Genomic DNA, 24,747 nt, shown 5'->3' with positions numbered 1-24,747 from the left:
TTTGGACAGAAGGAAGACTTGGAGATTCAGGTGCCCCTGGTCACTGCGAGCATTGACCATATGTATTCTCACCTACTTCTTAATCAAAGAAAATGGCTTAGCCAATGCTGCCACCTTGTGGTGGCAAGAGTGATCCCATTCTTAAACTGTACAGACTTGATAGTTCAACCATTTATATAGTACCAATTACATTTTGTATACACCTAAAATTGAAGCGAGCATTTCTAACACAATATTCAGTTCAGCTACATTTCCAGTGATGAAATTATATATGCTTAATAGTAAAGAAAGAAACGTGATTTTAAAGCTACAATGTAGTGAGTGCTTTGGTTAAACTCCTTTCCTATGCTCGTTTAAACAAATAAAAGCCAAGAGACAAATCCAATGCTTTGGAACTTTTATTCAACGCTGAAAACTTAAACATACATGAGGTTACACCTCAGTAGAAAAACTTGCAGACATTTGTACAAATGTAAAATTTAGGCAAGGTCCTCCTCACCCTCCTCCTCAAACTCCCCCTCCTCCTCAGCAGTAGCATCCTGGTACTGCTGGTACTCAGACACCAGGTCATTCATGTTGCTCTCAGCCTCTGTGAACTCCATCTCATCCATACCCTCACCAGTGTACCAGTGGAGGAAAGCTTTGCGTCTGAACATGGCCGTGAACTGCTCAGAGATGCGTTTAAACAGCTCCTGAATGGCTGTGCTGTTACCAATGAAAGTAGCAGCCATCTTGAGGCCTCGGGGTGGAATGTCACAGACGGCAGTCTTGACATTGTTGGGGATCCATTCAACAAAATAGCTGCTGTTTTTATTCTGCACATTCAACATTTGTTCATCCACCTCCTTCATGGACATACGGCCACGGAAGATGGCAGCCACGGTCAAGTAGCGTCCGTGACGCGGGTCACAGGCAGCCATCATGTTCTTGGCATCAAACATCTGCTGTGTGAGCTCTGGTACTGTGAGTGATCTGTACTGCTGGCTACCTCTGCTTGTGAGGGGCGCAAAGCCTGGCATGAAGAAGTGCAGACGGGGGAAAGGCACCATGTTTACAGCCAGCTTGCGCAGGTCAGCATTGAGCTGGCCGGGGAACCTGAGGCAGGTGGTGACACCACTCATGGTGGCAGAGACCAAATGGTTAAGGTCCCCGTATGAGGGAGTTGTAAGTTTGAGAGTGCGGAAGCAGATGTCATAGAGTGCCTCATTGTCGATGCAATAAGTCTCATCTGTGTTTTCAACAAGCTGATGGACTGATAATGTGGCATTGTAGGGCTCTACAACAGTGTCAGACACTTTTGGGGAAGGGACCACGCTGAATGTGTTCATGATGCGGTCAGGGTATTCTTCACGGATTTTGCTGATTAGCAAGGTGCCCATACCCGAGCCTGTTCCACCACCAAGGGAGTGTGTGAGCTGGAAGCCCTGCAGGCAGTCACAACTCTCTGCCTCCTTCCTTACCACATCCAGAACAGAGTCCACAAGCTCTGCACCTTCTGTGTAATGACCCTTGGCCCAGTTGTTGCCAGCACCACTCTGGCCTGCAAAAGAAGAACACATTAATCTAACTTATACTACTTTCCCAGGATGCAATATTGGTTGAACAATTTAACAACCTACCAAAAACAAAGTTGTCAGGCCTGAAGACCTGGCCAAAAGGTCCAGATCGCACAGAGTCCATAGTGCCTGGCTCTAAATCCACAAGCACGGCACGGGGCACATATTTACCACCTACAACAAGAGACACAACTGGTGAGAGGGAAATAATCAGAAAGGTAATCAAATCAAATTGGTGTTACTGTACCTACCGGATGCTTCATTATAGTAAACATTGATCCTGTCCAGCTGCAGGTCACTGTCTCCATGGTAAGTACCAGTTGGGTCAATACCATGCTCATCACTGATCACCTCCCAAAACTAAAATGAATGCAAAGTTGTTAGATCCTAAAAAGGATTCAAATAGCAAATCAAAATCATGGGAATCTTTATGTACTAGTTTCATTCTAAGCCTCAGGATTACTACATGGCTGACTTATTCTCCCGCGCATTGTGTTCTTGGTGCGCGCCCTGATCTTCTATTGGCTGACTGTTATGAATTCGAAGCGTCCCCAAGTACGTCACTAACCGCCCCGCCCTCTCAAGGCAAAAGCCGGGCGCTGCTCAAATTGCATGTAGGCCTTAAACCTGTAACAGTTACAAAAGCTTAACGATATTTATAGAAACGGACACAAAATAAAAGCTTAAAATTAAGCCTTTGCGCTCTCCTAAAACATTTGTTTTAATTGCACAACATAATATATTTAGGTTTTTTTTTCCTACCCTCTTAGTGATCTTCATAGTTGCTTCCCTTTTCAACTACGCCAATAGAACAATGACGAATTTTAGCAAGAAACTCAAATCCGCCTCCAAAAAGCGTTCCATTTGTCGGGTAATGTTTCGACGAGACGGTTGAGCAGTGGAATTAAAATACATTTAAAAAAGATATACATCCTTTAAAATAATAATAAAATTTGAAAAAAAAAGGGGGGGGAAGTTTTATTTGATTATACAACGAGGAACTACGGTTCTCAAGATACCCCCAGAAGAAACCGTTTTAAGTAAACGATAAAGGGTAAGATAAAATAGGACACGTTGATATTCATAGGGTGTGGCTTATGGGGCGCTATGAGCACAAAGCATCGACTTCAACAAAAGTGGGCACGGCGTTTCGGAACAAAATGTAGATGATTAAGCATTCAAAAGACCTATATAGGCTTACTTACTTTGGCACCAATCTGGTTCCCGCACTGGCCGGCCTGAAGATGCACAATTTCCCTCATATTTGCTGTTTACACACTGTACGATGACCAAGTCGACTTCTGATTTCCTGCAAGTGCGTATTCAGTGCCTGAACACTCATATTTATAGGGTCATGGGATCCGCCCTTTGTGCCTATACTCAAATGTCTATTGGCTAATGGCATTCACAGGGACAAATTTTGACCAATTAAATGTTGAAATACTTTTCCGCTATTGGCCAATTTGCCTGTCAATCACATTCATAGCAAACGTATGACGAACGTCTAATCTGTAGACGTTGGCCTCTCACACTCGTGATGGTGATACGGAAATGCGGCAGATTTTGTCCTGTGTTTTACAGTCGTGCTTTGGCACATTCGACTGACAAGGAAGTGTTCTATTTTTTATAGAATAATTTTTAGTAATCATTATTTATGAGAAAGAAATCTTATAAGTCATAGTTTTACCAGCAAAAACATTGCTAGCAGAGTATTAAAACAGAAATTGTCACGTTTTCTAGGCCAGGAAGTCCAGTTGGTCACAAACTTCAGCTATAGGAGCTCATTTTATCGTATAGTTTCAATGATGTGGAGTTCTGGATAAATGGATCATGGTCTTACGGTACATGACTTAACTTAAAGGCAGTAACATTATGTTTATATATATATATTGTCTTAAGAATGTAGAAAACTGATTTTGATTAAGAGAGAGTGATTTACATCTAAAACAAATAGGCTTGGACATTATGTTAACCCCTTTTCCTCCAGTGTTACTGTAAGATTTTTTTCTGGCTAGTTTATCTTCTATGGGAATGAGAAAGAGATTCTTTTAAACTGAGGCTGACAGTCATGTTTGTACTGTCCGCTTGAGCTGCTGAATGAGGGCAGATGGTCTTATTAATAGTTAATCTGAATGTCATGCAAGAATGTGACTGTGACTCTAGAATGCTACAGTTGCTATAGCCAAGGACAGAGTAAGCATTTTCAGGTTGCTGTTGCCATGACAACTAGGCTTTATGTAGATTTTTGTAGATTCATATAGGGCCCTTTGAAGCCTGCCATGGCTCTATGCAGACTTTAACACGTTGAAATACATACCGTGCATTTTTATGTAGATTAATTTTTGTGCAGACTTGTAAAGTCTAGTTTAATCTGAATTCTTAGTCTCTTAGCCTCAGCCTGGGGTTTTTAACAGGCACACCACCACCTTTCATGTTATTCAGTATGTGGGCCATGCCTATATCTCTACAATGTCTGCATTATTATCTAACACATAATAGCTATCTTTGTTTGCTGTATGGCATAGCTGTCCCAGAGAGGATGAGTCAGTACGCAGGCAAATGAACAGCTAGTTCCCATCTCTGCACTTGGCCCTTTTGTTTTCAGCCATGCTTGCTGAAGTTAGTTGACAGAAAAAAGTTTAGATGGACTCCCTCTGAAATGTTCAGTTTTACAACTTGACCTATAATCAGTACGTTTTCAGTGAAAGCTGCAGAATTTGAGAATTAAACAGCAAGGAAAAACTCTGTGAGTTTTGAGGTTCTTCAGCAAAGAACCACAGTTCATAGCTCCATATACAGGGCAACACCCCAGAGTTGTTGTGTGGGATTGAAATTTAAGGCTCTCAGCCAAGCCTACCAAGTTCTCCCACACCTGAAACTATTCCCTTCATTCAACTGATCTCCAAACTGCTGCCAGAAAATTTATTTTAGAAATGTTACTGTATGCACTTGTAAGTTGTATTAATGTAACAGCCAGAATGACATATATTGTACATGTAGTATGTTCACATTATATTATGAACAGAAGTGTACCATTTTTTTTAAACCAGCAAAACAGTTATTTTGCATTTGCTGATAAAAAACAATATGTTACCTAAACATTTATCCCCGATGACATCCTATTTGCGCCAATTGATATGTCTCAACATGTTTCAGTTAGATTCCTGTGACATTAGGTATACACGCTAATGTCCCCTTCAGAACACTCCTTTAAAATCTCTATATTGGTCTCTAAATTCAATGATAAACTCCACTGGTTAGTGGGAATTATTTCAAAGAATTGTTCAAAGGTGGAACAGTGTTACAACACACTGATATTCTTTAATATTTTCTTATTTTATGTCATCATGAGGTCAAAATCTGTCTGATTGAACCACTGAAACAAGAAGGTTAACATAGTAAACATGTCCGCAGTCAAAATTTTCACTGCCATTATGTCAGTATGCTAATGTTAGAAATTAGCTCACAGGTCCAAAAAAATGCTGGCAATAGGAATTAAATGAGAAGGTTTTGTTCAGGACATGGATTGCTGTATAAACTACACTTCAATTACACACCATGTTGTACTACGTGGACTGTAAAGAGTTTTTTTTAACCTGGCAGAGAGTGGACTAAACTCTGCAAATAATAAGATGTAAAAGTTCAATGCGATTGTGTTCTAGAGTCTGACTCAATAACTGGTGTATATTCTCTTTGATCTCAGACACTTCTTATCTAATTTATCTGCAACCTTTAAGCGGTAACTGATCAATTTCTTTGGGGAGGATGATGTGTTTTTAAAATAGGTTTGCAGTGCCAGCATGAATTGGATTAGCTGGAATTAAATTTGTTAACAGTCCAATGTGCTTGGAAAACATTTCTGATACGTTTTATTTTTTGAGTATTGAAAGCACTTCATTATCACAGTAATGCAGTGTACTGTGATAATGAAATGCCCACAGTACAGCAATGTATTGTGCGTCTCTGAGAAATACTAGTGAACTGATGCTGCTTCTCATGAATCAGCATCTCTCAGGACACTGCAGAAACTAGCACTCAGCCTCCAGCAGCCAGATCCATAATGCAAAAGGGAAACAGATGTAGGGTTAGACACACCAACGAAATGTGCAATGCTGTAATGCTAAAAAAAAAACAAGAAAAACATAAATAAAACCACAACTGCCATTATCCATCTAATAGCAAAGAATCTTGTGAGGAGCTGAAAAGTATATTCAATTTTATGTAAGCACAGTCAAACTAGTGTAAGTAATGATATCAAGATCTCTTTTTTGGTTATTCTTTTAATTTCAGAGACCAGAAACAAGTATCAGGATAGCTGGAAAACACTGGCATATCAATAAGGAATGTTTAGGGATTATTTTACAATTGCCTAGTAAAGAATCAGCATCATTGTATATTATAGTATAGTTCAAATTTAAGAAAGCAGTCTTTTTTAACATCATAACACCAGACCAGGAAAACCTGCTCAGAAAGAGAAACACAAGTTAATGATAACAATAATGTCATATGTACATGAAGAGTAAAGACAGCAGAGTGAGGACAGGTGTATCACAGGAGGTCCCCCAGCAGTCTAGGCCTATAGCATCTTAACTATGGGATGTTTCAGGGTCATCCCAGAAAACTATAAGAATTATCAAAAAGGAAAGTTTTAAGCCTAATCTTAAAGGTAGAGAGGGTGTCTGCTTCCTAAACCTGAACTGGCAGCTGGTTCCACAGAGAGGGGCCTGATAACTGAAGGCTCTGCCTCCCGTTCTATTTTTAGAAACTCTAGGAACCAGGAAGGAAGTGCTCTGTTGGGAAAAATACAAATCTGAGATCTTTAAGATATGATGGAGCTTGGTCTTTAAGTGCTCCACATGTGAGGAGAAGAATCTTAAATTCTATTCTGAATTTAACAGGGAGCCAATGAAGAGAAGCTAAAACTGGAGAAACATGATCTCTCCTGTTAGTTCTCATCAGAACTCTATCTGCAGCACTTTGGATCAGCTGAAGGCTTTTCAGAGAGTCGGACAGTCCAATCATAAAGAATTACAGAAGTAACAAATGCATGCACAAATTTTTCTGCATCACTCTGAGACAGGATGTTCCTGATTTTAACAATGTTACGAAGGTGAAAGAAGGCAGTCCGAGAAACCAGTTTTATATGTGTTATAGATTCTGGTCAAAAATAACTCAAAGGTTCCTCAGTAGTCAAGTTTCCACCCAAAAGTGATTAGAATCATTGGGAAATGCGCATTGAAAGAAATTCGAATCGTGCGTTTTCTTCAAAAGTACGGACTTTAGTAGGTGAAAACTACTAACTCGCGCGAGAAGCCACAAATTCTTCCTCCGTCCGCACAAATCTTCCGTTGTCTGGCATGTTTATTTTCTTGTGAGTGACCCACAAACAATGGAAGTTGCATTTTAGAAACAATCGATGTAAACAATGAACAAGTATGAATTGTTAAAAAAACAAATTTAGTGTAGTTCAACACAGGCCAGAGGTTAAATTCAGGAGATCAGGATAGAGTACAAATATAGCAGACATGAAACCGTATGCATAAGCTTACCTTTCCTACTGGCAACATATTGACTGCAGTATTCTCATCATAGTTTAAACAATGTTTATGTGGTTATATAAGCACAAAAATCCCAATCAGATACATTTTGACGTTAATTGAACATCTGGGCATATGCTGTGTCATACAGATATTGAGGTAAATAGGTGTTATGGGAACAACTGGTCTCTGGTCTGCTGAGAGAACCACTTCACATATCAAGTTACTGACTCCCCAATGCAGCAGAATTCAGCCAGTGTCACAAACAGCTTAAACCACAGCCTTTTCAGGCCATACACTCAGTAATGTAATCATACAGAGTAATGTGTATCAGGACAATCTGCATTTGTTTGACTGCAGGTTACACCCTGAGTTAAGAAATACAATAGCTCAGCTGGGAAAGAAGTAGAATGAATACCTTTAAAGACATATACAACTGAGGCTTGATACTGATATTCCTGGATTTAGGCCAGTGGTAGCTTTTCACTGACACAGTGTTTGAATTGAGGTGCAGTTACCTAAAATACAAGAACACTACTTTATGTCACATATTAAATCGTGTTTGGTGTGAAAATATGCTTCACATCATGTACAATTTAAATTCAGTTAAGTTTCATTTATATAGCGCCAAATTACAACAAATGTCATCTCAAGGTCAATAATATAGTCCAATTCAAGCCAATTGGAGTTCAGTTCATTGTAATAATAATCCAATCATATCCAATTAATTAAATTCAAAATTAGTCCAATCTATACAGAGCCAATTCAAAAGCAATTTCCTAGCTAAGGAAACCAACAGATTGCACCGAAACCTCTCTTCGGTCCAATCTCCTGTCCTGAGTGTGCCTGAGGCGACTGCGGACAGAAACGACTCCCTTTTAATAGGAAGAAACCTCTGGCAGAACCAGACTCAGGAACGGTGGCCATCCGCCTCGACCAGCTGATTGCAGCATGCCTCTATTGATTCTTTTTTTTCTGCTCACGTAATGTGTCCTTAAGAGTGCTGTGTCTGTTTGGCTGCTCCCCAGAGAGGTGAGTCAGGAAGTCGATATGATGCTAATACAGCCTCATGGTCACCAGCAGTGTATGCACAGCTAAAGGCCTGAGCATGGTGGTCAGCATGATCTGGTACACAACACATCTGCCCACTCCATTAACACACCATATCATGTTACAAAAACTACACCGGTGTCATAGTCTTGGGATGCTGTTTCAGGCTCAGCTGTCAGGGTGAGGGTCTAATTCTGATGTACTTTCTACTGCTGTCAAATCTTCCAGTATCCATCAAAACCAATTATTTTACAAAACATTCATCGTCATTAGTAAAACCCCCTCCATATCTTTGCTTACTACTCAACATTTCCTGCAACAACTGGAACTTCCACTCTAGTAACCTTATCATCACAATCATTCCAAAAGTCTTTACCTCCTTTGGTCATTCTCATTCAACTTTGCTGCCTAGTAATGTAATAGGCAGTAATGTAATGTATATATTATGTGTGGGAATGGTCATGTTTTTAATTGTTTTGTGCCAATTTATCATGACTGTTACTTGTTTAATTTGCCCTTTACTGCTGCCTCTTAGCCAGGTCGTCGCAAATTGGTTCTCAACCGTCTTATCTGGTTAAATAAAAGTTAAATGAATAAATTTGAAAAATATTTATGCTGCCTGCAGCATAATCACATTGATAAATCATATATCGATTTATTATCAGCATAAAGAGCTGCCTCTTCAGTATAGCTAAAGGGAGGGATCCAGAGTTGAAGAGATTTATGGGAAATGTGTTTTTCTTTTCAAATTAGAAAAAAAATTAAGCTAGGAAATATATTCACATTTAGGTCACTATATTTGTAACTTGCAGTGGTTGTCAGACTCAGGAAACTTGTTTAGATCTATCTTTGAAATTCTAATCATCAACATAACTACATAAAGCAAGCTAATTGTTGCTGAAACAACTCCTGACTGTGCTGTAAAATTGTTAGTCTAGATATTCACAGTTTGCACAGGATGAATGTGATGTCAGTGATGTCCTCAAATTATTATTATTATTGTTCTGACTAAAAATTTCAGTTCAGTACAGACCTTCATATTTAAGAACATAATGTTTTTGTTTTTAAAATATTTTTAATATTTTTATTTTACACGTTCCTGTAATATATAGCATTATCATGAGTGTCTTATGTGCACTATATGGATACAGTCATCTTTTGAAACATCAGGCTGATGTTCGTTGTACCCAAAATGTTCTTTGTGACAGAAGTATAAAAATAAAAAGCCCATTAGTAGTTGGCATTCATCCATTCATCATCTACCGCTTATCCGGCGGTCGGGTCGCGGGGGCAGCAGCTTTAACAGAGAAACCCAGACGTCCCTGTAGTTGGCATTCAGTTTCCATGTATTGTATCTCGTTTGGATATCGTCTTCACACCATTGTAGAATAAAAGTAAAAGCAAATTAATTAAAGCAAAATCAAAGAGTACTCTGAACTGGCAGAACTGATTGATCTTAACAATGCAGCTAGACAGCAAGTATGTACATTCCAATCTTGTGCAGGTGCTGATACAAAATTTGAACCACAACATAAAAGAGGGTCAACCCATTTGTGGTTTATTAAGTTTGAGTCCAGAAGTTTTTTTCTTTTGGTACTTTAATCTGCAACAAAGAATTTGTTGATGAGTAAACCACAAAGGAAGCATGAAACAATCAAATTTCCTTAGTGTCTGGAAGAGGTGGAGCCATTTGCTAGAGAAAAAAAAGAAGCCACATGTCTAAAGGAATACAGCCACAAGGAGGCTCTCTATGTCAGTCAGATACATGGCTGGTGAAACATGAGGAAATACTTTGGGAGTCTTTCATAAATTACTGCCAAAATTTAGGTTTTTAAGTTTTATACAGTCAGGAGTGATTGTTTACACCATCCACCATCTCTTGTACATAGACGGCTGAAGATAAGTGGAACAGGTAGACACAGAACACAATTATTTCTATCAATACTGCATATCCATTTTCTGAATAATTTTCATACGTGAAGTTACAACTTTGTCAGACAAAGACAGTTTGTATGAATTTTTTTTGTGAGGTTTCTACCATCTCAACCTTTAAAGATTTCTTTCAAATCTTTAAAGGTTGAGATGGTAAAGACAACAGTCATAGATAAAACTACAAACAAAAATGTAATTGTGGAGAGCTTTAAAAACAAACACTATTTTACATTTCTTATTTTGTCCTCCTACCTCCACTTTTGTTTTTATTACAATCATTACCTGTAAGAGTTCCCATCTCTACCTTCAATATCTTAAATCAACTAATCTCTAAATTCATCCGTCAGAAAAAGACATCCAGGATAAGACTTAAAACTCTCCTACTCCCTAAAGAAAAGGGGGGGGTCTGGGCCTACCAAACCTTAAATATTATTATTGGGCTGCACAGCTAAATGCAGTAGTGACATGGATTAGAAATAATCAGGAAACTGGGTGGGCCCACATAGAACAAAGTACAGCGAAGAACATATCTTTAATCAACACTGCCTTATAATTAATACAAAATAGATTAATTACCTAAAAATCGAAAAAGAATAGATATAACATTCTCTGAAGGTTTGGACAGCAATAAGAAAAAAGCTTGGAGGTCCATTATCTGTTTCAAAAGCCATGCCAATGGTGGGCAATATGGAATTTCCTCCCTCTGTGTGGGACAGTGGTTCAGGAGGTGGGTCAATACAGGTCTTAGTATGATTAATTTACTATTTAATATAACAGAGCTTAAGCCATATACCCAAGTTGAGGAACAATTTCAGTTTCCTTCTAATGATCTATATATAGAAATTTTTTAAATAAGACATTACATTTTAAATCATAAAGAAGGAAATATAGATAGTAAATTTCCAAACAGCATTGAAGACTACTTCATTAATATTATTGAAAAACACCTCCCAATTAAGAAACATGTTTCTCATAAATATATAAAAGGCTTATAAATTAGTCCCTGCAAAATACTGGAAATATTAAGGAAAAATGGGAACTAGTGTGTACATGGGAAGAGTTACAATTTGTCACTGTCAGAAACCGGCAGGACACGGGACACAGGTGTAGGATCAATTTCAAAGTGAGATAGTTTATTATATAAACTTTCTTATCAAGTCTCCGGACAGAGAAATAAACACTTATGAAAATTACTAAGGCTCTGATCGCTATAACTATAGAAGCGTCAGAGGCCGTTATAAAACTTAATCAAAAGAAACACTCTCTCCACTCGAGAACTCTAAAACTCTCCACTCTAAAACGAAAGGTCTATGAAAAGATTAATATTTAAATTTAACAACACTCTTCTCAAGAGGTAAAACAAAGAAAACTCTCCTTCTAATGGAGGAACTATAGAATATATCAAAGAACAAAAATCAGCATCCACTCCTATAACGGAGGAGCTATGAAACATTACAACAAAAAAATCTTTCAAAAGGAGGAAACCAAAAACAACTATGAAAATTAGTCAAAGCTAAACTGTGAAACTACAGAAAACATTAACCAAAAGAAAAACTCTGAAGGAGAAACGCTTGACTTCAGCGAATAAACAAGGCATCAAAATATTTAATACCACAATGGTCAGGAATCTGGGGCACAAGAAATCTAGCAATAGGTTTTGGAGGCTAGGATGAGGACTGTTAGGTACAACACACTGGCCATGAGACAAGGGAAGACAAAGACTATGTACACATGAACAGGATCCAAGAGGAACAGGTGGAAACACTTGGGTAATCAGGGGAGACACGCAGATGCAGGACACGGGAGGAAAGGCAAGTTAGCTGAAACGAGAGGAGAAGTTAACATTCAAAATAAAACAGGAAGCGATGAGACATGAAACAAAACCTAAATCCTGACAGTCACAAAGGAATTAACAATCAATTATGGAAATAATTTGTCACAAGGAGTAAGCTGTGGTGTGGCATGGCAAGAACGTAGGACCCGGATGCATATATATATATATATATATATATATGTATAAAGAAAAACTTGATTTATTCAGACACAAACAAAAAGCGCTGCTAAGCTGGATTACAAAAAAAAACTCTGAACATGAAAAACTAACAAAACAAAACATGGCTTGAACTATGAAAACATGACTATGGACAATGACTATGAATAAGACCGATTAAAAACCAACCTGACAACATGAATGATAGTCAGCTAAGAACAAAACAGGTGACGTGGATGAAGCCAATGACGGGACAAGAGTGACTAGGGAAAAAACAATGGTAAAACTAATGACTTAATGGAAACCTAACTTGAAAAACCTAAGGCCCCAACAAAAAAAACCCCCACCAAAACCCACAACCCCAACAACAATTTTATTTACTTGTTTAATTTTAATTCAATATGTCCTATGCCAGTGAATGATGTTGTTTTGTTAAAAACAAATTAAAATAACTAAATTAAAAGTAAAAAAAAAAGATTTCTTGTTTTGTTCTTGTTTTAAAGTAAAGACTTTAAAAGGGAAAGGAAGAATTTTCTGTTATGACTGCCACCTAGTATTTTGTTTTAGAATTGTTTTCACACTGAAAGCATGTTATGATCATACTCAACAAGTACTTTTTTGGAAAATATTTGTGCAGCAATCTTATGATGTAACAGTCAAATCAGCAAGTCACGTTTCAGTTCAGGTTCTCATCAACCATTAATGAAGAAACAATGTGATAGAAGTGACTCAACAAACTGATGATTATTTCTATGTGCTACAACAGCAGACAACTATGTGGAGTCCAGGAATAAAGGATATTAAAAAAATTATATAGATACTGTTATCTTCAAAAAGTTTGCATAAGAAGAGTTACCCTCTTTAGAATCAGTAAAGATTATACACTCTTATGAGTGAGAGATGGAATCTATCTTTTTAAACTTCTGACATGTAGAATATGCTGTTTGCTTACCTTTGAAGGTACGGTTGTCCAATATACAAATAACTCTGTAAGACCCTGTCACGCAGGGAACTCTCAGAGAGGACTCGAACGCAGAGTACAGGTGTCAGCTGGCAAACTTTATTCTTCAACCAAAAACAGGGAAATCCAAGGGAATAAAAAACACCTCAAAAGAGGGATGATGGGCAAAAGCTCTTAACTACACTAAAGGAGCAATGAAAATACAAAACGGCAAAAGGCCAACCAAAGATCTCTCTTAACGAATAATTAGAAAATAGCAACAAAACTAGAAAAGCTCTGACTTAACTCAAAGAGTGATAACATACAAAATGGCAAAAGGACAACCAAAAATCTCTCTTAACAAGGACTTACAAAAGTATAGCTGCAAGCAGTGATGGGGTGGCCTAGCAGCATAGCAGGCAAGCCTATGGCTGCTCAGGAAGGCATCATGAGTTCACACACCAAGCTTGGCATCGAAACATCAATGCATCACAGAGATATGGCCTCACGTCCTGTTTGGAGTACTGGCACTGAGTTTGATTGGCTGCTACAGGCAAACGGAAGTGAAATAAAAAAATACATGATAACTCTTATGAGGCTTGGTCTGAAGATTCTATGAGTCAAGTCCTGTGGAAATCAGACAATCTGGGAGGCCTGAAATGCTTTTTGATGGATTTTGATAAAATTCAAAATAGTGGAAAATCCAAGATTCCAACGGTACCTCATTTGTGAAATTTTAACCAATGGCTCCAAAGTTATGAGCAAAAATGCATTTTTCCTACTTATAGCACCCCCTAAAGGTGTTTGATGTCAAAAGATGAAACCGTTGCTGAGATATGGCCTCACGTCCTGTTTGGCATGGTTGCCGCCAAGTTTGATTGGTTGTAGTGGGCGAACAAAGTTGAAATTGAAAAATCCATCTCCTAACTTTAGTGCAGATTGAGCTAAAGATTTTTTTGACAATCGTTACAATTGACCACTGAAAACTTTTGAAGGTTTTCAACAAAATCCAAAATGGCAGAAAATCAACTGAGGCAGAAATTGACGTCATAGGGCGCATTGGACTCGTCATGATCCAAGGATTCCAACGGTACCGAATTTGTGCAATTTGGACCAACGAGTCCAAAGTTATGCAGCTGAATGCACTTCAAACTTTGACGTGTTGGTGGCATCACTTTTTGGTCACGAAAATTCTTGAGTTTGCTCATGGGACTGTCCTGAATACGTGTGCCAAATTTCCAAACTTTTTACCATAGCGTTCCTGGGGCTGCCATAGACTTCAATTGCAGCGGAAAGTAGCCTTCGCTGCTAGACCCCCACTTATATGTACATTTTCGCCTGTCCCTACATGAGTGAGACTCCTAAAAACTTAAGTGAATGTTCTATATAGGAATTGCTTTTATCCACATCTCTGTTCACACACAATTATTACTAATCAAATAGCTTTTGATTGTTTAACTAAATCACCTAAGAAGTTCCTTAGATCATGAGTCCTCTCGGATCTAAATCTAGTCAATGTGATGAATTAGATCCACAGGAACCTTATCCATCAGATTCTACTGAATTTGGATTGTGCTTTGTCCATCCATCCATTTTCTATACCAGATTAATCCAGTTCAGGGTAGTGGGGTGTAGCCAAATTATATATCGCCGGCACCCGAGGCACCAACATTATATATTTATAGCTGAATAAGCCTTATTTTACCTCGTTTTAGGGCACCACCTTCAATCGAAGGAAAAAGACATACCATTTAACATACCAGAATCGTAAGATTCTGGTATGTTAAATCAATAATCAATTAGTCCCCTGTTGTGAATTCTTGGAAGTAACATAAGAGTTAAGCTGACAGACAGATCTTAGATAATTGGTTAAATGGAATGAGAGCCTGAAAGGCAAGAATGAATTCTATCTTTCATTTTCTCAGGCTACCTCAGACTCCTTTATTGGCTCTATGATTTTTTTCCACTTGTATCTGGTTTGTCTTTGAATTGTTATTAAAACAGATGTGATCACAAATTATATTTTTCTGTCTTGTAATGCATCTTTATCCGAGTACTGCAATTACCTCACTTTTCCAAGAAGTTTTGTTGATTTTATTTTATTACAGAGACCTTCACAGAACAACGGGAGGGCTAAATATCAAATCATGCTGCCCACCACCTTGGATTATCCCAATAAACCGCAGAAGCAGAGGTTTATGATCAGGTAGAAATATTACTCAATGGGTCGTGCTGCCCAGCAAGCTGGTAACTAATAAAGCCACATTTCCCAGATGGCCTTGTGCTGGCAATACATAAATGGGTCAGGTAAATAGTGTAGCGTTCCTGCATCTATTTTTAGTTATGAATGTGTTAATGTTGTTCTGTAGTTCATGTATGTGTGGGTTATACTGAATGTATTTGGCTGAGGTGGGCATGTGAGAGAGGCAAGAGGGCGGGACAAGAGCGTGTGTGTGACTGGAGCCCGTGTGTGAGGGTGTGGTTGCGGTGGAGGACGCACTCAGACCTACTGTTGATCTTTTTTTTGTGGTTGCTGTTTGTTTGGATGTGATTACGGCCACCAATGATCAGTTCTTTTTTGTAAAGCAGCTGTTCGCTGCTTTCAAAACGTCCATCTGGACATTACAGTTTTGTAGCGTATTGGAATTGACAAATGGAGTTCCCATGATGCTTTGCAGATTGTTGTGCAATAATTGCCTTTAATTGTGTTCTAAAATGTTTAAACTTCATGTTACTTAAGTATGGCAATCATACTTGTTCTGTTCTTGTTCCTTTTGTTGGATTTCTATGTTAGATATTTTGACATTGTGAGTATATCTCCATGAGTGAGAGTTGTATTAATTTTGATAAGTATCCCATTCTGCATGTTCAGGGTAATAAAATATATAGTTAGTTTATAGTTGTAAAAGAAAATTTCTCCTTCGAGAGCAGTTTCCAAATCTCTTTATTGAAAGTCTCCACCCAAGCTTGCCATCACATAATCTCCTGAAATAATAATCTTACACCTGTGAAAGTAGATTATAATGAATACATTCTAAAGAATTCAGTTGTCCAATTGTTGGTGGAGTGTCTAATAATGAGGTACACAATAATATACTATGTGGAGACGTGGAATTTCGATTTAAATATGTATGCTAGTGGCAATATGTAATTTAGGATTACCAGGGTCGTTTATAGCTTTGTGGGGGCCCTAAGAAAGATGCTGTTTGGGGGCCCCTAGTTTGTCAAACTACAATGAAGAGATTCCAAACCCTTTAGATGGTACACTAAGATATATTACACATTATGAGTAAAACAGGCTACAGTTTAAATTAAACATCTTAAGGTGAACCACTCAGACAAGTTAAAGTGGTAAAAAAATAATAATTCAAAGAAAACAACAATCAATAAATACTGAAATATTGAAATATTAATCTGATTGTTTTAAAAAAATATTAAGCATTGTGATGTACAGCGTCCCTTTAAAGCTTGTACCCAATTGCAAAGTTGTCACTTTCAAGAAGTTTCTGCATTAATTTCCACATTGTACTAGTTAAAGTAATAAAACTAAGAAAAATGATCCACTGCCACAGTATTCTAAAATAGTCAACATGATGCCTAATATTTATATATCACTGAAAAAACAAACCTTTAAAATATATTTTTTTAAATCATAAAAAGTAGCACACCTCTAATTAGAGGCTTATAAAATGCACACCAAACTTAGTAAATTAATCCTAAGTAATGCTTAAAAGAATGTTATGTGTCAAATATCTGAGAGACAACTGCCACTGAACAATGACAGAGCATGACAACAACATGCTTCCCTCCCTGCTGTATCTGAATAAACGGGTCTACGGGTCTGGAGTCAATCTGTCATTCCCATGGCAGGACAGACTGTTCATTCACATGTGACTTATTAATTTTATACAAGCAAACTTTCATGAAGCAAACACTAAAGCTGAGTTTATAACAAATAAATCCTAGCCGGCTACATAACATTTATCCGAGGCTAGGAAGCAGGACAACTAAACAAACAAAAAGGCGTTACACCGCCAACTATCCAGCCCGCATCACCCAAAACATTACTTACCTGTATCCTCAAACCGTTTTTCTTCCTCCTTCTTTTTTGCCGTTTTTCTGCGCTACTAATATCACTTATTTTTGATGCCATTAGGCTACGATGTTTGTTTTGTTTACTTTTCTCGCTAACGGGAATGATGGGTAGATGTCAATCATTCCCGTAATACCTGTCGGAGACCAACTACACTACTCAATGTGTGACAGTGCTGCCCAACAAATATGACCTAATAATGCCACAAAAACACCAGCCACAGTTCATCTTTGCAGTTTATTTCATTCATATCCTACGTTTATTTTTTTAAGAATATAAGGGATGTAATAAATACATGAAATAGCTACACATAAATACAGGACATTTTAATTCTCCTCAGATGAAACTGAACATGCAGCTTTGGGGCCTCCTGGTGGCTAGGGAATCAGCACACCTGATTCAAATTAATGGGTTGTCCTCAGCCTTCTGCAGAGCTTAAGAATTGACCCATTCATTTGAATCAGGTGTGCTGGAGCAGGGAAACGTGGAAAACATGCAGGGCGGGGTGCCTTGAGGACCAGGATCAAAAAACACTGGTGTAGGTTATGACACTTCATTAGATTAACATGCTAAGTGGACGTCATCTCGCTAAAAGGGGACAAATGCCATTATAAAAAAAATCAAGACAACCTATTTATTGGATATTGTCATCTATTTGGTATACATGAAACTTATGTTTTTAGTATAAGAATTTATCTGAAATATTTTGTATGTTTGCTTGATAAGCAATGGTGGGGCTGAAGGTTTGTGTCTCTGCAAGGAAACTTCTGCCTTTTTCATTTATTACATTGACTTTTAAAGCGGCACATTTGGTGAGACAATCGATACAAATCAAAATGCAAATATATATCAGTACTGTTGTTTAAGTGGTGTTGTCAGTTGTCCCAGCAGCTGAGAACAAAGTAAGGCATGTCATACTGGTTCCAATTTCTGATGGCTATCAAGTGTACAGCTAACGGCTGGAATAAACTATGGCTGTTAAAGGACTCAGACATTCTTGATGTCTTGCAGTTGATTTCCTGGTGACAGACTGCCATTGTTTAGTGGAATTTAGGTTAGTTCTCACATGCTGTTATATTCCCATTCTTTCTAATATTAATTAAATGTAGCTGACATTCTTCAGCTTCTGCTTCTATATGTGACAACTTACAAAGTGTGAGTGTGAAACAGAGGTGTGTGGGTGGGCAGCTCATCTGGGGGACAGAAAAAAATACCTGAAAAAATCGGTGGAAAACCACTACTACCACTTCAAGCATAATAATAATAATAATAATAGAAATAATTCAGTTCGGTAATGAAAATATGGTCACACTAGCATATCATGACCGTCAATTTTGTTAACAGTGTGGAATTTTTTATGAAGTTTTATTTTTTTTTATTTTTTTTTTTTTGTTTTTAAAGAAATGTAGACCTTGTATGATGCATGCAAATGTACCATTACAACGCCATCAGGGTCACAAGAAATGAGTTCACCAAGTAACTGCTAAAGAGAAGAAATAAAGCTGAGAGTACCAGAATACTATTACCCTCCAGTCCTGTTGTATACCAGAGCTAAAATCTACATCCATTGTCCAGCAGAAGAACAAAGTGTTCAACACTCAGAGGCATGGTTAAGGTAAGAAAGGATGAAACCCAACTATCACTCTATCTAGACAATTTCAAGACAGCCACATCCATCTGGAATATTTTAAAACTGTTTATAAACTGTTCAGAGTAGGCCTATGTCATATCTCGTTTGTGGCTCAGTGGATTTCTTTAATGAATATTTTTTTGTTTGTTTTTTTGTAAATAAATGTAGAACTTGTATGAGCCATGCAACCAACAGCAAGCTATCAATAAAATCAAAGGTATACAACATACTATGATTACTACAGGAGAGCTAGAACAGAAACATAGCCCATTGTAGTCATTATGATATTAGGCTGTGGGCCAGATGAGCTTATGGTGCACCAGCAACCCCCCACCCCCCACACCCATCCGTCCCCACCTTCCAACAAAACTAATCTTTTTTTAAAAGCCTGGCTATGCTGAATGGAAATTTAATGTTGACATTGAAAATGTTGGGATGCACCATCTACTGGTATTCATGAATAGCTGACCTTTGACCTGGACCATTTTCTACAGTACATGTCTGCGGTTACACTTAGCAAATTCTGAAACAAATTCATTCATGTCAAGATTTTCTGTGATTTCCTTCTCATGTGCCAGAATGACTAAATTTTTCTTCCTTGAATGCAGCATTGTTCAGCGTAGTGGAGTGAGGATGCGGTTCAAGGTGGAGAAAGAGCTTTCGCATGCAGCTGAAGACACACCAATGACAAATGCTGTGACATATATTGAATGCAACATGGGGAAGGCCTCTTTGTACTGCTGAATGCACTTGCATGCTTCAGAGAGGCTAGCATCAGTTGGCAATTTATTGAGTAACATTGCTTTTGCCACAGAAATGTCATTTTTGAAGCTTATGCTGTTAAGCTCTGTACCTGCAAGCACCTGAAGTGGTTTCAGGAGAGAGGGCTCAAGAAACGACTTTGATTTTGGCAGGAGAAATGATGTGGACCTCATCAGTTCAACATTTCTCTGAGAGAATCTTGTCTCCATCTCTACAATAGCTCTGTCAAGAATGTTTAACATGGCCCTTTTAAAAGCTTGATGACTATTTGGTCAGAATGTCCAAGTGTTGACAAGACAACGCTATCACCAAGCAGTGAATTAACTTTGCGTTTTCTCTTAGGTGGGGGCGAATTGGTAGGCTTGCTTCCACCCTGAGAGAAATGCTCCTGCCAGAATGAGTCACTCCTCATCTCCTTCAGAGGAGCCAGTGAAGCTGTCACCACCTCCGCAGCAGTGCATACATCCACTGCTTGGGCCTGCAGAATTGCATTAGCTGGTTTCAGTGCACCAAGAACCTGAAGGAGGAACTTTCCTGTGTTAAAGAAACACTGTCGTTTTAATTGGGTCGAAAGACCCAATGCCTCTGTGCTGATGTCAAAAGGAGCATCTGCTACATCTGAGAGAAGCACACTGATTGTGTCCTCATTGGTGACAATGGGCTTCGTAACGTCATAATGACTGGTCCACCGTATCTCCGGTAGTCGTTTCAGTGTAGGTGTGTTGTATGTGGGGGCAACATAATGTCTGTGACAAAATGTGTTTCAAGAATTTGACCAGTCAAGAACTTCTTTGCCAGGGGTTCTGCTTCCATTGCGTGAACCACTGCCAAATGGAGCTGGTGGTTGTAGCAGTGCACGTACGGAATCTACTTCCCCACTTTGTTTTGCAACAAAGCTTGGACACTACCCCTTTCCCCCAGACATGACAGACGCACCATCATAGCACTGACACACTAAATTGTCTGGTCTGTAACCCAGCTCAGTCAAATGTGAAAGAATGTGGTTGGAAATGTACTCAGCATCAAGCTGATGTAGTTCAATTAATCCAATTAAGTGTTCCTTGGGGACAGAGTTTTGGACAAATCTAATTACTACAGACAAATTCTCTATGTTACAGCGACCTCTGGTATCATCACTTTTAATGCAAAGTCCAGGAGAGTCTGCTTTCTCGTATCTGGCTTGGATATTGTTTAGCACCATTTTGGTGAGGCTTTCAATTATGTCATTTTGTATTCTGTTTGACGTGTATTTTGCATTGTCTGGGATATGTTTTACAATTTATGCCAATTTCAAAAGTCCCTCCTCCCCACCCTCGTGACCACGCAGGGTTAGTTCATTGACAGTGTGATGGTACATTTTATGTCTCAGGACTGACAGACTCTCCAATCCACATTAACCATTTGTAACACCCAGACACATAATTGTTTTAAACAATTTACCTCTTAATTCAATTCAATTCAATTCAATTTTATTTATATAGCGCCAGATTACAACAATTGTCATCTCATCTCTGTTCCTGTGGAAAGGAACGACTCCCTTTTAAGAGGAAGAAACCTCTGGCAGAACCAGACTCAGGGAGGGTGGCCATCCGCCTCGACCAGCTGGGGTTTGAGAGGACAGAAAAGAGGGAAAAGAGGAGGAAAAACACCATAACACCATTCAAAGGATACCTGCTGGAACAGGGAAACATAGGTTAATAACAACAATAATGTCACATGTACATAAAATCAATTGAGAAATTAAACAGGGGGAAAAAGAGAGCAAAGTGAGGAAAGGTGTGACAGATGAGGTCCCCCAGCAGTCTAAGCCTATAGCAGCTGAACTATGGGATGTTTCAGGCTCACCTGAGCCATCCCTAACTATAAGCTTTATCAAAAAGGAAAGTTTTAAGCCTAATCTTAAAAGTGGAAAGGGTGTCTGCTTCCCGGACATTTACTGGCAGCTTATTCCACAAGAGAGGGGCCTGATAACTGAAGGCTCTGCCTCCCGTTCTACTTTTAGAAACTCTGGGAACAACAAGTAAACCTGCAGTTTGGGAGCGAAGTGCTCTGTTAGGAAAATATCTTACAATTAAATCTTTAAGATATGATGGAGCTCGGTCATTAAGAACTTTATATGTGAGAAGAAGAATCTTAAATTCTATTCTGAATTTAACAGGGAGCCAATGAAGAGGAGCTAAAACTGGAGAAACATGATCTCTCCTGTTAGTTCTCATCAGAACTCTGGCTGCAGCATTTTGGATCAGCTGGAGGCTTTTCAGAGAATATGTGGGACAGCCCAATAATAAAGAATTACAGTAGTCCACTCTTGAAGTAACAAATGCATGAACTAGTTTCTCTGCATCACCCTGAGACAGGATGTTCCTGATTTTAGCAATATTACGAAGGGGAAAGAAGGCAGTCCTAGAAACCAGTTTTATATGTGCGTCAAATGATAAATTCTGGTCAAAAATAACTCCAAGGTTCCTCACTGTAGAACTAGAAGCCAAGGAAATACCATCTAGAGTAACTATATAACTAGACAATTTCTCCCTGAAGTGCTCAGGTCCAAAGAGAACAACTTCAGTTTTGTCTGAATTTAAAAGCAGAAAGTTCTGAGTCATCCAGGTCTTTATGTCTTTAAGACAGGCTTGTAGCCTGACCAACCTATTGGTTTCATCTGGTTTCATAGATAAGTACAGCTGAGTATCATCAGCATAACAATGGAAATTTATGCCATGCTGTCTGATAATGCTGTCTAATTAACACTCAGACAAGATAATTGTTTTAACCTCCAACCGCCCCCAGATGTGGTTACACACCTAAAGAACAAAGCTCTGAGTTCCTTTTGTTTGTATCTTGGACTGATCTCTTATCTATGGACTGATATTTTTCCTTGCAACGAAGAATAAGAACTTAGCCGGCCGGCAGAAAAAGTTAAGTTCTCTATTTCATTGCTCATCAGAGGTATTAGGAAGGAAGCAATTGAAAACTTCCATAACAATTTGGCGTTGTCTGCAGGACCGTGAGCAGCCGTTCAGGACGAGGCACGGAAAGTGACAGGCCATCCTGGGATTTCTAGTATCCGAACCTCGATTAATTTGTGAGACGGGAGAGCTAACCGGTGACACGTCCTAAGTCGCTGCCCCCGGGGTTCCAAGAACAAAGTTCAGCAAAACTCGTCCGGTGAGTGTTGAAATTGACTTCATACATTTTCTTTCAAATTTGGGTTTTAATTAGGCAAATTTGAGTTTTTTTCCATGGTCTCCATAGTTGGCCAGCTTTTTGCCACTTGTAGCGTTGAGACGAAGTGGCCATGCTTTTTGTTACTTGTAGCAGTTTAAATAAGACCAAGTAATGTTACTGTACTTGGATAAACAAGTAACGAGAAACAAGTGACTTCTTTTTTTCTTAATTTTTTTTCTTTTTCTTTTAAAACGAACACGTAATAATTCCGTTTGTTGTTTGTATCCTTTGGACAAAGAAAAAGAAGAAAAGAAAACACAAAAGGAAGGGTTTTTTTGCTGTTTGTGGCCAAAATACGGAACAGTTAGCATTTGTGACTTGGCATTTGAAAAAAGCACCCAGTAGCAGAGACGTCTGGACTGAATTTGTCGTAGGGCCTCCCCATCCCCATTCGGCATGGGGAGTAGTTTTTCCGTTGAGGTGGTTATGCCTCCGGAGGGGCCCATCGTAGAAATCATGAAAAAGAAATTTGGGGATAAAAGTCTAAATTATTTAAATGTATGGACGAATGAGCTCTGGTTCCCAATAAAAACTTAAGAAAAAACTTAAGAAAAAATAACAAGAAATTGGTAGAAAAAAACAACATTTCTGTTAAGAAATTAGAAATCATGGAAGGGCAAAAAGAATGTTTAGACATGTGGAAAGCTGAATTGGACACATGGATTGGACCATGTGTCAAAAGGGGGGATGATGGATGCCATAACCCAACACTGGTTCACCAAAGGATTTTCAGTTCAGCCGCAGAAGTTTTGTTAATCGTGTATGGTTTGTGCAACGCATAACGTGGGTAAAACCAAAACAATCACACACGCCCATCACCAGACAGACCATTCGAACACTTAATGATGGATTTCATAGAACTGTCAGCAGCAGAAGGAAAGAAATACTGCTTAGTAATAGTTGACATGTGGTCAAAATGGATTTAAGTATTTCCAGCAAAACACCAGAGTAGCCAAGTGGTAGCAAAGGCTCTGCTAACAGATTATTCCCAGATGGAGAATACCAACTAAACTGAGCAGCGATAATGGCTCTCACTTTGTCAATTCTGCCATAACCCAAATTAGTGAATTTCTCGCTACTAACCTCAGACAACATTGTGCATATCACCCTGCCATGGGAGGTGCTGTTGAATGAGAAAATGGCACTCTAAAATCAAAATTGGCCAAGTGTTGCGAGGAAACAGGACTGCCATGGACAAAAGCCTTGCCTATTGTTCTAATGCATATGAGAATGAGGAAACGATCTATAGTAAACATGAGTCCCTTTGAAATTCTTTTTGGCAGACCTCCATCTCTGGGAACCAGGCCAGGCCACGCCCCTCCACTGGCCTATGTGAGGACAATATGTTACAATATTGCAAAAACTTATCCTCCACTCTCTCTCAGATCAGAAATCAGCCCTTCCACCACCAGCTTCCACATCACTCCATGACTTCCAGCCTGGCGACTGGGTGGTGATAAAGGACCTAAGAAGGAAGCACTGGCATTTCAAATGGTGGCGAGGTCCATTCCAGGTGCTTTTGACGACACATACCGCTGTGAAGATAGCTGAGAGGGCAACGTGGGTTCACGTCAGCCACTGCAGGAAGATCCCCGAGCCAACGGAGGAGCCAACCTGATCGACACGAGGACGAACAGAGGGCGAGGAGGACAGACGGTGCAAGGCTGCACAGACGGCAAAGAGGACGGTACAAGGACGCGCAGACGCCGAGGAGAACAACACGAGGAATCAACTCTGTAAATTCAACAAACACCAACTGGACGTGTTCCACCAAACTCCACCATGCATCACCTGATTCTGATGCTGTCATGTTTGGCGCAGCTGATGGAGGCTTACACCTACAAACCTGCCGGGACTGTCACTTTGACAGAAGGTCAAAGTGCAACATTCACCTGCCTCGTTTATCCTGAAATTCAGGATGGGTTCAGGCATATTATGCCAAGTATGACAAGTACCTATGCAGAGTGAATACGATTGGCATTTGATCCTTGCCGCCACTGACAAAGCCCTTGCTCCAAACAGAGATCCCTGC

At 39.0% G+C, this 24,747-nt stretch overlaps 1 protein-coding gene across 1 annotated transcript; it reads right to left on the bottom strand.

Annotated features, from left to right (window-relative positions):
• Positions 1-382: 382 nt before the first annotated feature.
• LOC140310337 (tubulin beta-1 chain) lies at positions 383-2,883 on the bottom strand. Its single transcript, XM_072388612.1, has 4 exons — positions 2,762-2,883; positions 1,808-1,916; positions 1,620-1,730; positions 383-1,540 (listed from the first exon to the last, which is right to left on the bottom strand). Exons 1-4 carry the CDS (start codon positions 2,816-2,818, stop codon positions 480-482), a joined length of 1,338 nt encoding a protein of 445 aa, XP_072244713.1. The 5' UTR covers positions 2,819-2,883; the 3' UTR covers positions 383-479.
• Positions 2,884-24,747: the final 21,864 nt, after the last annotated feature.

Source organism: Leuresthes tenuis, unplaced genomic scaffold (assembly GCF_036924035.1).
Source record: "Leuresthes tenuis unplaced genomic scaffold, fLeuTen1.0.hap1 SCAF_6, whole genome shotgun sequence".
NCBI classification, from domain to species: Eukaryota; Metazoa; Chordata; class Actinopteri; order Atheriniformes; family Atherinopsidae; genus Leuresthes; species Leuresthes tenuis.
Note: the sequence above shows the minus strand (reverse complement) of the source record. Positions and strands in the feature narration are given on the sequence as shown.

What these genes read in the sequence shown, in the direction of transcription:
- LOC140310337 (XM_072388612.1), bottom strand. Translation starts at nt 2,818, where the DNA reads ATGAGGGAAATTGTGCATCTTCAGGCCGGCCAGTGCGGGAACCAGATT. An exon ending in GGAACCAGATTGGTGCCAAA is followed by an intron (nt 1,917 to 2,761) that starts GTAAGTAAGCCT and finishes CATTCATTTTAG; the next exon opens with TTTTGGGAGGTGATCAGTGA. An exon ending in GCCTGACAACTTTGTTTTTG is followed by an intron (nt 1,541 to 1,619) that starts GTAGGTTGTTAA and finishes CTTCTTTTGCAG; the next exon opens with GCCAGAGTGGTGCTGGCAAC.